The sequence below is a fragment of the Salarias fasciatus genome, chromosome 23, assembly GCF_902148845.1.
Source record: "Salarias fasciatus chromosome 23, fSalaFa1.1, whole genome shotgun sequence".
NCBI lineage: Eukaryota > Metazoa > Chordata > Actinopteri > Blenniiformes > Blenniidae > Salarias > Salarias fasciatus.
This window is the reverse complement of record NC_043766.1, coordinates 5,422,428-5,438,547: the sequence shown is the minus strand read 5'-3', so window position 1 is coordinate 5,438,547 and position 16,120 is coordinate 5,422,428. Positions and strand designations below refer to the sequence as shown.

At 41.7% G+C, this 16,120-nt stretch overlaps 1 protein-coding gene across 2 annotated transcripts in view; it reads right to left on the bottom strand.

Annotated features, from left to right (window-relative positions):
* sh3rf1 (SH3 domain containing ring finger 1) overlaps window positions 1-16,120 on the bottom strand; it is a 37,836-nt gene extending 21,716 nt beyond the window's left edge. The window contains exons 1-2 of one of the 2 annotated variants that reach the window (XM_030083438.1): window positions 15,810-16,120; window positions 14,398-14,906 (exon numbers count right to left, since the gene is read on the bottom strand). In XM_030083438.1, coding sequence (XP_029939298.1) covers window positions 14,398-14,778 — 381 coding nt within the window. In that variant the 5' untranslated portion in view covers window positions 14,779-14,906; window positions 15,810-16,120. Of the gene's footprint in view, window positions 1-14,397; window positions 14,907-15,203; window positions 15,299-15,809 lie in introns of those variants that run through there. The other variant, XM_030083439.1, reaches the window with a different exon arrangement.

Genomic DNA, 16,120 nt, shown 5'->3' with positions numbered 1-16,120 from the left:
TTTTATTAATTACTGATAGGAATCAACATGCACAATCCACATTCAGGCATTTCCCCTTAACATTCAGCCCTACTCTAGTGGGAACTCTTTATATATTTGAGTACAATTTGTAAGTAGGAAAAGACGCGATAAACCATTCAAGTTTTCCAAAGCTGTTACTCTATGACAACTCACTGTGCTTGTTTGTTTCCCTCGCTACATACCAAATGAGGATCCCACACATTAGTCTGCAGCAGGCACTAAAACACTGAGCAGTCTGGAGGCCAGATGGGAGCTTGGATCACATGTGAGAAGAACAGGAAGTTTTCAAAAGCACTTGAAACTCTCCTCCTGTTCCTCCTCATGTTCCTGGGTCAGCAAAGGCATCTGTCACTTTGTCTGATAGTAATTTACTGAGAGAGACAATGTCTACAGCAAGGTACAAAAGCACATCTCAGGAGTGACCAAACAATGACCCCAACAATCTGCGGTTTACTGCTGGTCCCTGACCTTCAGCGCTACCCCGAGGGTTCATGGGGATCCGGGGGCTAGACTATGATCAAAGTCAGTCCATTTGGAGCTACAGGCCCCATAATGCTGCCATGTGCACAAGCGGGAACTCGATTGAGATTTCTGTGCTACGGTGGTGAGGTCTATAAAAACATTGAGCACATGGGCATACCGTCGAGACATTTCTGTGCTGAATGCACTTTGTAAGCTACAGATTAGTCATCAGAGAGGGAGCGTTTTCACAGGAAGAGAGTGAGGATTTATGGGCAAGCATATGCCCACTGTGGATCTGTCACGCATGCGGTCTTCATAAAGCTTTCGTGTTTGGGTGTGAGTGCATGCTCTGCTGTGAAAAAGCAATTACGGAAAACCACTCATACACAAATTAGTCCATCCCTTTGTGCTCGCCCGCATGGCCTGTTTTCTTTACCTGGCTGGCTTCGGCCGAGGGGTAAGTGGGGCTGGTTCTGGGTGGCCGGGGGATCACCCAGTCTGCTTGTCTGACCAAGAAAGCTAACAGAACTATTTAACTCTGTGCCAGTTCATACACCGGACTTAGCAGTTGCTCTCACTGGGACACTTTCACATTTCAGAGCAGAATGAGTGAGAAGGGAAAGCGCAAGTGCAAGCCAGAGAGACATGGGCGGTGAAGCAGTGTAAGATCAAAGGCTGAAAAGAAAATAAGGCGTAGAGGGGAGTCAATGCTTGCCCTCCTCAACCTATAATGTGGTTCTGTGGAACTGACAAACAGGTCAGTTAATAATTTAGTAAGGAAAGACAACTGCGAAAATAAAAATAAAAAATACTACACTACACAGCCGATGGGTCAGTGATTATCAGAAGAAATAATCCAAAATCTTTGAATGTGCCCCAGAACAAATCCTTCAGCTGTGCGGTCTTAAACTACAAGAGAACTATTTAACCACAGAGGACAGAAAGAGACCTAATGCTGCAATTACAATTTAAACACTTTCGGCAGCAATGGCTGAGTAAGTACCTCAGTAATCAGCACAGAAGGAGGATGAAACGCATCAGTTCATTCAGCCCTGAGATTATAAGCTCAGAAGCATCCTTTGTACTTTATTCAATAATCACAATTATTAGTTAGGATTAGCACTCTGATAGGCATCACGCATATAAAGTTAACTTGCATCCAAGCTACAGCAGGATTAGTTCACAAATGTCACAGTATCTGTCAATTGAGTACTAGTCAATATGAGCTGAATACTAAGCATTTCCTCACATTACTATCCACTGTGCTGCTGAAAGCATGCAGTGTCTGTGGCCTTTTGTTCCTCTTCGGCATTCAGGGTGAGCCACCTGCTCTGCTCCGCTCACACTGGCTTAAGTTTGCAGAGGGTGTTGCAAGTTGGGAGAAAAATCAGACAAGAAACAGGAAAACCACCCACTTTGTCACTGAGGTTTAGGCTCAAGCCATGCTGTCTTGATCTTATTGTTGATAAATATCAGTTCCTCATATGCCTGCTTATCTTTTAATCGTACGACCATGTCTCACAAGTGGGAAACTGAGGTACATTTGCTTATACTGGCCCATGTTTGTCCACATCTACAGTGAGCAAACGAAGTCAGGATATTGACACAGTTCTGGAGAGGGTCAAAGGCACAAACACTGCATCCGTTCTTTGAAGAAGCAGCTCGGCACTTCACTTCTTCTTCTTTCTTTTTTTTTCGTCGTCTGTTCCATCCTGATCTCACACATAAGTACATCTTGACCAATTTTAAAGAATGAAGCATAAAATAAGTAAGTGACAAGGCAAAATGTCTACCAACAAAAGAACAAGTTTTATCATTTCAAATTAAACTTTCAAATCAGTAAAAAAGTTTTGTGTTTTTTTTTGGTTCTAATACACTGATTAGCCAGTTTTTCGTTTGTTTTTTTTTTGGGATTCAAAGAGCAGCTTGGTTAATTCCTTAAAACCATGGTGCAAAAACAAGTATAATTATTATTGAGATCTTTACACCCCCAGAACTTCTTCAATAGGTGTGTGTCTGGTCAACCCCCCAAACAATCCAATCATCTGCTTTCTTTCAGATTTGATGACTGAGAGTTTAGTTTTTCCCCAGTGCAGTTAAGTTTGGCTTTGAGGAATAGTTAATGGTTGAAAGAAAGTTCAAAACCTTTTTAACACAAAAAAAAATTATTCATAAGAGATGTAGGCTTTTAATAAGCACATTAGTGTGGACTGATTACAGCCAGATTGCTCCTTCGAGATAAACAAACCAGCTGGGCCTCATTCACCATTTAACAGTGAAATAACTCTACTGGTGCACAAACATATCTAAAACAAATCCTAGTTTGTTTTTGTTCGTCCGCCTCAAGTAATACCACTGAGCAGGATGTCCTGACACATCGGAACTAATTAGTATCATCACAGTGAATATATCTGTGTTGTACTACAGGGATCACAGTCGGCTGGCTTAAAACCTGAGTTGACATTTCAACACTGCGTTGTCACATGCTAAGCTTGTGTACCCAGCACACACCTGTGTTTTTGTGGGTGTGCACCACATAATGGGCCCTCATGTATCTAAATCAGTCTGTGAGTCATTAAAACAAACATTGCCCTGATTCTGTCAGGCCAAAGTCGTAGAGGGGTAGGTGCGTGTGTGCGTGTGTGTGTGTGTGTGACTTTAGCGTCAAACAACTGGGCTCAAAGTACATAGGTCTCTAATCAGAGCAGCTACGACGGGATAGCAGTACGCCTGTAATTCTCTGCTCTGTTCTTATTGCAGATGGAAATGCAGAAAGAGTATGACGGCTGAAAGCACCCAACCAACCACCCCGAGTCTTTGCCAGTACTCTCTCCAATTCAAATGCCCTTCAATAATTAATCACATGCTGTCAGTGAGAAAGACCCCACACATGTGGAGTAACTGAGAACAGAGGCTTTCAGTAGTCCGCTTTTCAATACGATGTGGCGTTTTCTTCAAAAACTATAGACGATCATTCATCTGTGCTCAGACAATTCTATTTTTGCGGGTATTCTCATAACGTGAAAAGTCTTTCAATAGTCCCTGGGAATATGTTTTTTCTGTTTGTTTGTTTTTTTTACATTTATTAAGGTTGTGGGTTTGATTCCTAATTGTCTTTGGGCAAGACACTGAACCCTAAACTGCGTTGGGTGGATAGAGTGCCTTGCATGGCAACCGCCTCCAATGGTGTGTGAATGTGTGTTTGAATGGGTGAATGTGATTAACAATGTAAAGCACTTTGAAGACCGCTCCAGCTGTGGAGAATTGCGGTATAAATGAAATCTGTTTACTATTTATAGTTGAAATTACAAGTACGGTAAAAATAATATGCCTTACCCTGCTTTCTAAAGTGATTGCAGTAATCAAAATCAATAAAACATGACCAATCATTTTTTTGTGCGTGTATTTCTTTTCCCAGTTTCTCATATATACATTCAGTTAAATGTGTGTTTTCTATAGTATCATTTAAATGCTAAAAAAAACCCTCAATATACCACCCAATAGATCACTTGTCTCAAAGCGGTTTATGATTTGATAAGTAATGAAATTTTGATCACAAGTTCATCTACCTGTCTCATACGCAGCATGCTGCGAATGTGGAAAGCCACACAACTATTTTCATGACATCCACTGATTTACTTAACTTTTGCTAATACTTTTTCATAGTGGCAAGTCAACATATTTTATATATCCTTGAACTGAATTCCTATCTCTATCTTCTCATCATGATTAACTGAAGTTAATTTGGACAACACAAACATATCAGCTGACTTCATGATTTCATAATAATAGCAATAAATGTACTTGGGGCTTCGAGACTCATATGGTTTTGGTTTACAACAGACTTATTCGCAGTGTTCTTTTTCATACATAACCATATCGATTAAAAGGGCTTTAACAATAGATCACAAAAGAAACAACACAGCTCACTCACTGAGAGTTAAACTTGCACCACCAACTCTAAGCTAATACTCAAACATCACACATTTTTCCTCATGCCAGGCTGGAGGTTTGGGTGAATGCTGGACTTCCTTTTTTTTCCACGGTGATAGCTTTGTCAATGAATGCTCCCTAAGCAAATTGTTGACGTGTGCTGACAGAGGTTAACACTCTAAGAAAGTTCTGAAAACCGGTGCAAGAAGCATTTCTACTCTCCATCTCTCTCCTAAGAAACAGATGCTGATCAGCTGTTTTCATGTTAAAAAGCAAAGCAAAGCTTATAATCACAACTGATTACAATTTCACTGTGATCCTGTTTTGAGACTGCTGTACTGCCCTGCTCCATCTGTGGAATAATTTCCTGTGACATCATGCTAATTTCAAACTTTGCACCTTGGTGCAAAACAAAGAGAAATTCCTCTCAGAATTCTGCTGCAACTACAGATGCAAGAATGACCAAACTAATGTGTGCAGTAATCTCACAGGCTGAACGGGATCCTGTGGCATCCCGGGCTTGGTGCACAGAATATATGTTTGACAGAGCTGAGCACAACGATAGAAAACATGAAGGAAACACTCCGTTCCGTCAGAGAAGCACAGGGAAACATGTTTCTTGCGTTCTCCGCAGACTGAATTGTTCTACATACAACGTCAGATGGGTGAAATCACCAGTTCCTCTGTGAAGCACTTATGGGTAATGTGCGCCATCGGCCAGTATGTGTGCTAATTAAGGATCCTTTTTTTTTTTAATATATCAGACCACATCATGCTAAAGATCCAGGCACCTCTTCTTGAACCTTTTTGGTCATTTTTGTCTGTTTCTATGTTGTGTGTCTGCAAAGTTGAGACGTGAGTGGGGCAAGAGTGTGGCGAGGAGACGGACGAGGCTGCAGGTGGGGTGGAATAGCAAAACAACTTAAAACTAATATTTTAACCTAAAAATCTACATTAATATGAAATATATCTACTTGTCAAAATTTAATTTTAATCTGAAATTCTGAACTATTGTCTAGCCCTATATAAAACATTCCAAAACGGTGAAACATTCTAAAATTGTCACATTCTATAACTGCTACACATTCTATGGCTATAAACTGATGCAAAACATTTTCAGCCCATAGCTGACTAATGCTCTCATCTTATCCGAAAACTGGTGACGTATTGATAGCGCTAGACAACGTGGGAAAAAGTCCGTCTTTTTTTTATATTAGTTCATATAAATACATATCATAATATAAAACAAACCACTATTTTTGTCAATCATTGTTGTTCCCTGTTACTCTTAAGTGAGACTACAATATATCAGAAGGTTAATTTAAATATAAATATTAATTTTCTGTCAATGTTGAATGCAACTTATAACACTATACCACTGTTTCAGATTAAAAAAAAAAGTCTTCCATCCTTTCTTCCAAAGAAGCAAACACTCTTCTTTTGTTTCCAGACCTTTAGATTACGGCTCTCTGCTTGCATTAGGACATTTTATGCTGGCCCATAACACATCGGACATGGCTGGACTGCAACATTAAAACTGTCTTCACTTGAGCTTAAATCTTCATGAACAATCACATCAAGTTGTAGAAGGTTACATGTCACCGCTGAACTGCATTTGGTATCTCGTGGCTTCACAAACAGAGACATAAGTCACTTTAGGGGTTTACTGCAGATTAACTGCACCTCTGTGCCTCAAAGGAAAACAAGAAAACTCCTCTGTACAGACTAGAACAACAGTCTCCGAACGGACAGAGATCTTTGAAGAAAATTTAAAATATATCTGACAGAATACATCTCTTCCATCTGAGAAGACAGTTTGTGAGGAAACATCACTCATGATGCGAAGATCCGAGCTGAAGACGGTCTGCTGCATGTGGCCTGAAGATGCATCGCGAGTCAATAATAGGGGCTGGAGTCAGAGGTCAAAAAACTGAACGAACCTCTGAGCAAATCACGATGCTGCCTAAGGGATGGGAACTGAACACTTAAAATGCCAGCAGTGAAACGGTCCATGGATGACCAGTCTTGGCCCACCAATCACAACATGGGGTGGGAGGTCAAACTGCTGTGTTAAGGCCAGGCAGGTATTAGAGGTACTCTGGGAATATGGAGGCCTGGTGGGGATGCGTTGTTGTAACGGGAGTAAAACATGCAGCTTAACAGCTGACAAAACATTGAAAGAATAAAGTCCACTGAAAACATTTGTAAAACAATTTGTTGTTCACCACAGGCCTGGCTGGATGACACTTTTATGAACTGTTATACAACCAGCAATATTTAAAGTGGACTCTAAAGCAAACAGGTGGTAAGTTGTTGGTCCCCATAAGATTTTTCACCAGAAGCCAATGGACCACACATAAAGCAGGATGTAAAGAAAGCCTTTTGTTGGCCAACACAGGTGTGACAGGACTGTGCTACAGCAGGTCATGGATCCTTCCTTTGCTATGGTCATGCTGACAGACTGAGCATGAGATGTCACATGGACGGAAGACGCAAAGGGGGACCTTGGGTCTCAGAAAATTTGTCCTTTTGATTAGGGGGGGACCACCCAGAACATACAGGTGTCAAAACCACGACTGTAAAAACAATCCACAGTAACACATCTTTGTTTACAAATCCTTCACAGTTGAGTTAAATGTAATCCCAAATTTAAAGAGGACACTACCCAAGCTATGCAAATAAAGAGGCCAGAAGGCTTGAAGGCATTGAAGTGTGCAATCACATCACTACCCCACATGTCTCATTAACACAATTGCAGACCTTAATTTATCATATAACAGACACAGATCTGTAACTCATCATCGTATAACCCTTCAGTGGAAGGGATGCACTGAAATTCTAGTAGGGAAAAAAATAACAAAAAAAAAAAAAACACGCTGATACCTGAAGGGTTTTTCTAGAAGGCAAATGTGAGCTGGCAAGCAGGACGAGACCAGACAAGCCCAATGTTTAGAGGAGAAACAGTGACCTGCAACTGCTCACAACATTCCTCAGAGACACGAGCTTTCACAAAACATCCTACTCTGTCTGGGAACAGTGAGTGAACAAAGGTATTTTCCTCTATATGTCTGGGCTGGAAAATCCTGATACCTCAAGATGAACAAAGAAAGCCACACACCCTTCATCAGAGGAGTCAGGGAATCTGCCAGAACTGCACCTTTATCACATGATTGGGCCTTTTGAACTTCTTGTTGAGTATTATGTAAACGTATATGTTGGAGAACTGCTGCTTTGCAAGGCTTGACCAACAACGTTGACATTTAAAATCTCAGATGGGTGTTGAAGTAATGATATTTGTGATGACAAAGTGACAACAAAGCAATATGCTGACATCCACGCCAGACAAGGGCTTATTTTCAAAATTCACAATAGGATAGCCTTGATTCCTCTGTAAGCCCTAGCTTTTATTGAATTAGGGTTATAAATTCTACAATTGTAATATGTGTGGTGTCTGATGATGAAGCGTGGCAATACACTAAGAAACTGATGTGCTACAATTGATAGAAAACAGCTAAACAATGGTAAAAAACAAAGTGATTAAAAAGTTAAACAAAAAGCTTTGAATAGAAACACAAGGACTTCTTTAAAAAGGTAGAAAATGATTAAATAAATGTTCATCGACAAAATGAAAGAAATGGGTGATTTGAGATGCATATCATTTCAAAATGAAGAAAATGACAATTCTCTGAAAAAACAAAAATGTTCAAGACAAGTAATCAATGACTCGTGTTCCAGTTTTAGTCAACACTTCCATTCAGTCCAGTTTGTGCAAGAGTGGCACACGGAGACACAATGAGTGAACACATTCGAGTGCAGGATGACCTATCACACTGCTTTACAATATAATATTTTTTTTTATAATAAATTAATATGTTTTTAAAGTGGTTTGTTAAAGACTAACTCATGTCACAAAATAAAAACAGGATTAATACAATTTGACTACTTCTGAATGCAAATAGCCAATTAGCTTTGGCAGCTGTGCAATATATTTAAGCATGTAAACATTTTGACTTGCTGTAAATCAAGCAAGAGATTGGGGGAATAAAGTTTTGAGGACTTTGACTGTGGCAGAGTTGTTGATGCCAGACGGGCTGGTTTGAATATTTCAAAAGCTGCGATCTACTGGGATTTTCACACACGACCATCTCGAGCTTACAGAGAATGTTGAGAAAAAAGAGAAAATACCCAGAGTACCGCTGTTCTCTACTTCAAAGTACCTTGTTGATACCAGAGGTCAGAGGGGAATAGCCAGACTACGACGTGATAAAAAGTAACTCATATAACTCTTCATTATGACCAAACTATGCAGAAGACCTTGGCTGAATGCACAACATGTGGAACCTTGAAACCAGCAGAGGACCACACTGGGTACCACTCCAGTCAACCACAATCAATTCACTCAGGTTTCACTTGATTTCTGATGCTACATTTAGATGGTAGGGTCAGACTTTTAAACAACATGAAAGAATGAATCCATCATATAAACAGTGTAAGCTGCTGCTGGTGTTTTCGTGGTGTTTTCATGGTGCACTCCGGAGGGTCTTGGTAATGAAGGAGCACGACTTTCCCCAGCTATCTCTTGTTCTGTTTCTGGTCATGTCCATCTCTATATGACCACGGTGAACTAATCTTCAACTGGTATTCCCACAGGACTTAAACACCTTATAGTCATAAAGTTTAAATCCCCTCAATCTAGTTTCTTGAACAAGATGATGAATTCACTGTCGTCAATGGCCTCAATATTCACCAGATCTAAATCCAATACAGCATATTGGGGATATGGTGGAACTGGACATTAGCATCATGACTGTGCAGCTGACAAATTCTCTGCAACTGGATGGTGCTAGCACGTCTATAAGAAGCAAAATATCTTAAGAATTTTGAATTCAAGCAACCACAAACTGAGGCAGTCCAAACGGGGTTGAACCCATTACTGGAGAGGTCTACCACTTGACACCCAACATTGTGGTGATACACCTATGCTGTGCATTGTCATCACCAGCTTCTAATTACTTGTTTTTAACCACCTTAGTGGTCTCAAATTGCTTCTCACTAGTCACACCACAGACACACACATTTTTACAATACTGAAGCTGCAATGCAAGATGTTCACCAGGGTTGCAATGGTCCAGGTAGTCCATGGTTTACATCGCTCATTACCTACATCCTCTGAGGAATCATAACAAGGGAATGGAACAAGGTAGCTTCAGGAAACTTTGGACTCCTTAAAGACAGCGACTTCGGGAAACACAAGGAGAGAGCAGTAGATGGGGAAGAGATCTGGCGTCCTAACCAAGCTAAGAGCTAACAACAGACCCACGCTTCAAATCTGTTCCTGTCTAACATCAGCTCCCTGGAGAACAAAATCAATCTGCTCAGGCTGAGACTGTACTTCCACAAAGATGAGAAATTGTTTTTTCTTCTCACTGAGACCTGGCTGAACAACAACATGCCCAAACCCAAAACCCAGGGTTCATAAGGGAACACTGAATCTTGCAGGGTGAACTGAATGGCTCAATATTTTACCAAGAACTTTTGCATCCCCAGTGCTCGCCGTGTATAAGGAATGAAATGCCAAACATGAGGACTGGGGACATTTCACTGTACCACATGAGCCTCAGCTGATGCTACGTGAATTGCTGAGGATTTTATTCAAGGTGACAAAGCTCCAGAAAATCTCCGTGGATGTGAGAATTTGTGTCACTTTTTGACTTTTCACTATTCTTCAACTGTCTGCAAGTTCTCAAGGCACAAACAACAGCTAGAATAAAACACAGGAGGTCTATCACTTATAAGTGCATGAGAAAAGTATGTGAAAAGACTGAGTGGCAACTGTAGATGCAGACAGACAGGTTGCCTCACAAAAAAAAAAACAAAAAACAAAAACGAAAAAAACAAGTGTTTTCTTTCTTCTGAATGAGAGTCAGCAGTAACAGGAGAGCAGGGAGCAGTGCCGACTCACTGTCTAATAAACTCTAATCTCATTAGACCTTTAACGGGCTCCAGCCTGGACTTAGACAGCGAAGAGGGAGGAGGTACGGGGCAGCAATATGGGGAGGGATAAAGCCTGTGTCAGTTACTCATAAGAGAAAATTGCAGGTGTCCCTAAAACCCCCTGCATGTACTGTCCTGAAAGGTCACAGCTACTTGCAGCCCTCTGTGGGAAATACAGAGGAGGAAGCAGTGTGAGCGTGTTATGAGAGAACAGGAATGAATAGACTCCTGAAAAATTCCCAGTGGAAAGCACTAAGTATGTGTTTGCCAGCATGTGGGTAGTGCGAGGGTGTAATGATGGGGTTGTGTCGAGCAAGCAAGAGGTCAGCCAGTCGGCCAAAAGGAAGGGTCCCGGCAACAATATGTCGTCATCAAAGAGGGCCAGCGTGACTCATCGACCTCAGACCGAGGAGGTGCACAGGAATTTTAATGAGATATTTCTACATGAGGAGCCCACAAGAAGCATTCTTTCACTCTGGAGAAACAGTCACTATAAAAACAAAACTCCAGCAACGTATTGTGGGAAAAGGTTCAACAACGTCTTACGAACAATGGACGATAATGCCGCTTAAAAAAAAAGATGTTTACATTTGTGTTTAGATTCAATACACAGAAGAGAAGGTAAATTGAAATAATGCAAAAATGAATGCAAGAAGCCAATGAAAGAAAAATAATTAAAGCCTCAATAGCTGTGTGCATGTGTGTGTGTAATTAATGAAAATCAACCGTTATGCATTTGTTATGGAGGCCAACATATTATATGTTTATTTATTTCATTTTAGACTGTGGGAATAAAAGCCCAACTCTCCAGAGACCTACAATGATAAGTGAAGACATCCACAGGATACTCCCTCTAATTCCTCTTCCCTCTCCCTGCTTGGCTCCGACCCCTGACTGCCACAACTCCCGAACCTTGACCTCTGACTTCCAGACAGCTTCATGGGCTTCCCTCACTCTCATGCAAGAGCATTACCTCTAAGCTATCTGTTCTCAATCTGTGTGAACAACACACCATGTTATATGAGTCAATAAGGGCAAGAGGAAGACAAAACATCCATGTAACTGAGCACCATGGCAGTGAGTCACAACCTGACTGAGAAAGGCCAGAAAACCACAGCGCTAACATTCAAGCAGAGCCCTTTCATTCTCCACCTCTTCAAAAGAAATGCCAGGGTGCTGTGTCAAGATACTGCTGCAACCCTGGAGATGGATAAGAGGAGGGGCAGAAAGCCGACTGTGCAAGGTTACTCTCTAAACATTTGTCCCTTTTGGTCCTGACGCCTTCGCTTAACACTCATCAGTTTCTGTTACTGGTGGGTTTCCACTCATACACAATCTCTCTAGGCCGCTCTTACACGTGTCGGTCAGTCAGTAGGATCAGAGGGGACTCGAAACAAAACCCTGTTGTGTGTCTGTCAGGCAGTCCCCACCGCTCTACCCTTTCAGCTATTCTCTGGGCATAGAGGAGTCGGAGGTGGAGCTCCGCCTGAACAGAGGAACAGGCACCAGAGGGGCTTCTTAAAGACACCTCAAAAATCAAGGGACAGATGGAAATAAAAAAAGAAGAGGGACCGAGGGTGTCACCCAGAGGCAGTGAGGCATTAAGTCCCCATGGCGTGGTGACCAGAGATCAGGCTGGGCAATCAGCAAGAGCTTTGATCTACTTGCACAGCCAAGTCTTCGCTTGTCCTCTTCCATCAGCAGAATGCCTCAGGACAGCAAAGTTCACCAGCAAGACACTGACTGTCAATATTACGACATACCAATATATCTTGAAAAACAAAGGAAATACGATCCCAAAATTAGATACCAAGGAGAGTAGCAAAACTTAAAAAAATGAGAGAACAGTGTGTTAGAGAAGTGTTTTGTATTCATGTTTGTTAAAATCTCCTTTACACTGATCATATTAACCAAAACGCAACCATCGCCAGATAGTGATGTGGTTTCCACACAATAAAAAAAAAACATTAAAAAAACCAAACCCAACAACTTTGTATGATCAATACAAACTGACTGAGCTTCATTGAGGAAGATTACTCATATATGGACGATGAAGAGAAACCTGCTACTGAAATAGTAATTCTATCTGCAGCCAAAGTGACGGCTATCATGAGGCGACGTGAACACTGTACACTCAAACTCAGTTCAAATGTAGTCCTGTTATTTCATTGCTGTGAATATATGTTTAATCATCCTCTTGTATTTTGGTTTATTTTCTTGTTGAGGAAATAACTGATTTTTTTTTGGAAATTCTTGAAACACATATCACAAATAATATTTTCATTCATGAGAACTACAGCTAACATTTAGCTGACAGATAAATGACTATAGTAGCACTTAACATGGAAGCGCGACAGCAAATATCAAGCATCAGTGAAACCCTTCAGTTTGACTGGACTGTTGTGGCATTCATTTGACTAACCAGCAGTGCCATATCAGTCGGTGAAGTGGTATTCAATCCAACAATGAAGTATCTGTATCAGTCAGAAGTCAGAAAATATGATTATGGGCTACACTTTATAGCGCTTTACACTGCATTATCACATTCCCTCATTCACACACCAGTGGCGGCGGCTGCCAGGCAAGGAGTTCAATCTGTCCACTCGGGGCAATTTAGGTTTCAGTGTCTTGCCCAAAGACACTTGGACATGTAGACAGGGGAGACAGGAATCGAACTTACAACAGCATGATTGTGAGATGACTGCTCTCCCCACTGAACCACAGCCGCCCATTGGAAAGTAAAATAGGAATGGGTGATATTTTCATCAAAGAGAAATCTTATAATATGTGGCACATTTCAACAGCACTGTAAGTGTACTGATAACTGTGATTAAACGGTGATAACCAGTTCATTAACTCAGATCTCTACAGTACTAAAGAGAGTGCAATACACTCTTCACACCTGCACTGAGAAACTGGGGTCAACTGTCACTATTTGCCGCAAAACAGAAGAAAAAAATGAAATGAAAAGGTTCAAATGACCGCCAACAAACGGGCTTTTCAGAAACCAGGGAAAGTCCAAAATGCACAAAACAGCTTTGAAATGAGTGCAAATCCTCTGAAGTGATACTTTGGCAAATGAGGCGAGTCCCCCGGTAGCAATTTACAGCGAGGTCTCTGATCTTCATACCTGCATGGCTAGGCAGATACATTATCAGCGCTTTGACATTCCAATGATTCTACACAAGAGCTTGACATCTTTTCATCTACTCTATCCTCCCTTCATAGAGACTAGAGTCACTCACGGAGGGGCCCACTGGCCGTTTTTTCCCCTTTTCCTTTTTTTAATGCTCTTTCTAAGGCATTAGACTCTTAATAAATTAAGTGAAAGATGATAAAAAAACAATTGTAATAACAGTATTACACATCTCTATTCTTACCAAAACAATGTAAAACATCTCAAAAAAAGCACAATTACACACAAGAACAACTTATGCATCACGTTATGTTAGCGCTTTTGGAGAGAAAGAAACTTTGCATGCACTCTCCCTTGTTGCTGTTGTCCGTCACATCAAATGTATCTGAATAACCCGCCGAAACACAGACTCGCACAGCATCTCTTAACCTTCTTCTCCTCAAAACATACTTAACATCTCTTGAAACAGCAGCCTGAAAACAAGGCATCATGCGGTCCGACACTGCAATCCTAACAAACATTCACTAGCGAATCTGCAGCAACAACCTAGATGAACTTTAGTATGTTGCAATGTCAGCAACTAAGAAACAACTAAGACGCCCTTTTATGGGAAATGGTGCATCTATCATTGGCACAGAAAGAAAAATCACTTGGTGGCTCAACTATTAACTGCTCTCTACTGGCTGGCTTTCGGATCACCATGATAACCGCTAAGCCGCAGCAAAGATTAGAGCGCCAGTAATGCAACATGCTGCTTTTAATCCACACAGATTTTCTCTGTTTTGTTTCAGCTTGACCCTAACAATGGGAAACACAGATTCAAACTCAGTGATCCATGCACATGTACTAACCCGGACAAGGGTGCTCTTGGCCTGAGCCCGCTGGGGTTGTGCTCCTGGGGTACCCTGGTCCCTGGTCCCACTTCCATGCGCTCTGGCCACAGCTCCAGACGTACCATTGGTGCAGACTCCCGCTCCGGGGCCAGCCCTTCGAGGCCTCTGCTTGATGCCGTCCAACAGGCGCACGAGAAGAATGTTACTTGGAAGCTCGTCCACAGCACACTCCACCAACGTCCGGCACTCTGGGCACCGCAGCTCTCCACGTGAGCCGAGGATGCCCTGAAGGCAACGCCGACAGAAGGTGTGCTGACAGGGGAGAACCTTTGCTGAAGCGTCCAGCCGCTCAAGGCAAACGGGGCACTCCAGCAAATCCAACAGTACCGATTCGTCCATTCTCTGTGTCTTCTGCCGCTACTTCAGCAGACAAACATGATGAAGATGATGAGGTTTTTGTTCAGAAGCAGATCAAGTGTTGTCATGTCACTCCCATACCGCGGCTATTGCCATGGTATCTGCATCATCTATACAATGAAAAAAGGTCAAGACATGCAAATTAGTCAACAGTGTAGACAGAGGAAATAGGTCATGGTACAATATACATGGCACCAATGAAGCTGGGTTGTGCTACTTAAATAACTAAGCATGAGAAATAATTTCACAATGAAGATGAATATATGCATGCCAAATACGACAGTGTAAGTGATGAGCTAACAAAGCTTGAAGAAACATTTAAATAAGGCCATTCAGTGCACCTATGGATTACAGAGTAAGGCTCTGAAGGCAAAGTTAATCTAATTTACTCGACAGCGGATAATTACACTTGGTAACTGTGATCTTGGATCCGTGGACCCTTTAAATTGACAGTACGGGCAGCTCGCCATGAGCTTCAACACAAGAGAGGAAACCCAGGGCAGCGCTGCAGGAGAGAAATGCCGAGATTTGTCTTTGAACAGCCAAAACATGGAGGGAATTTCTACAAATACTCAAAGAAAAACACTCCAGCTGCACAGATGAAGACAAACGCCAAGTGGGAAAATAACTTCAAATGGCTGATGTTAGTGTGAGTTGTTTCCACGATAGGAACAAGTGTTTATAAGCGCGTGTAGTAACGCGGGGTCGGCACTCCAGAAAATGTAAATATTACGTAACAGTTAACGGGACCACAAACACGTCCTCACACTAATGTGACTTTTCCAAAACACTACTAATCCGCCATGTGGACTTCTCTCAAACACGGCAGACATAGAAAAAACTATCTCAAACTAAATCAGGCTTCCTGTTTTATTGTTTTTCTTTTTTTTAAAATGTCTCTAGGACAACAAGACGAGTTTTGACAATCTTGGCAAACCAGCGTCTACAACTTTCTATGGTACAAAACAAAGTCTATTCAACACTTATAAGTACTACACGACCACTCAGCTTACCTCCTCTAAAACAGGACTCCTCCTCTTGTTTCCTCGTATCTTCTATTTTTTTTTCTTCCTTTTTTTTTCTGCCTCCTTGCTAACGTTACTAGTTAGCAGGCTACCTAAAAAAACCAACGAGCTAGTTTATCGGGGAGACTCGGCGGAGAAATAGTCTCGAGTTGTTTCTGTGTTTCGAGACACGCGGCGCGTGGAAGAAGCGCTACAAACTCGAGTAAAGCCTAACATGAAAAAGACAGAGGCGACACAACGGAACTCCTGCCGCACCGAGCGCCATGCTAGTACTAGTACTCGTACTCCTCCTCCTCCTC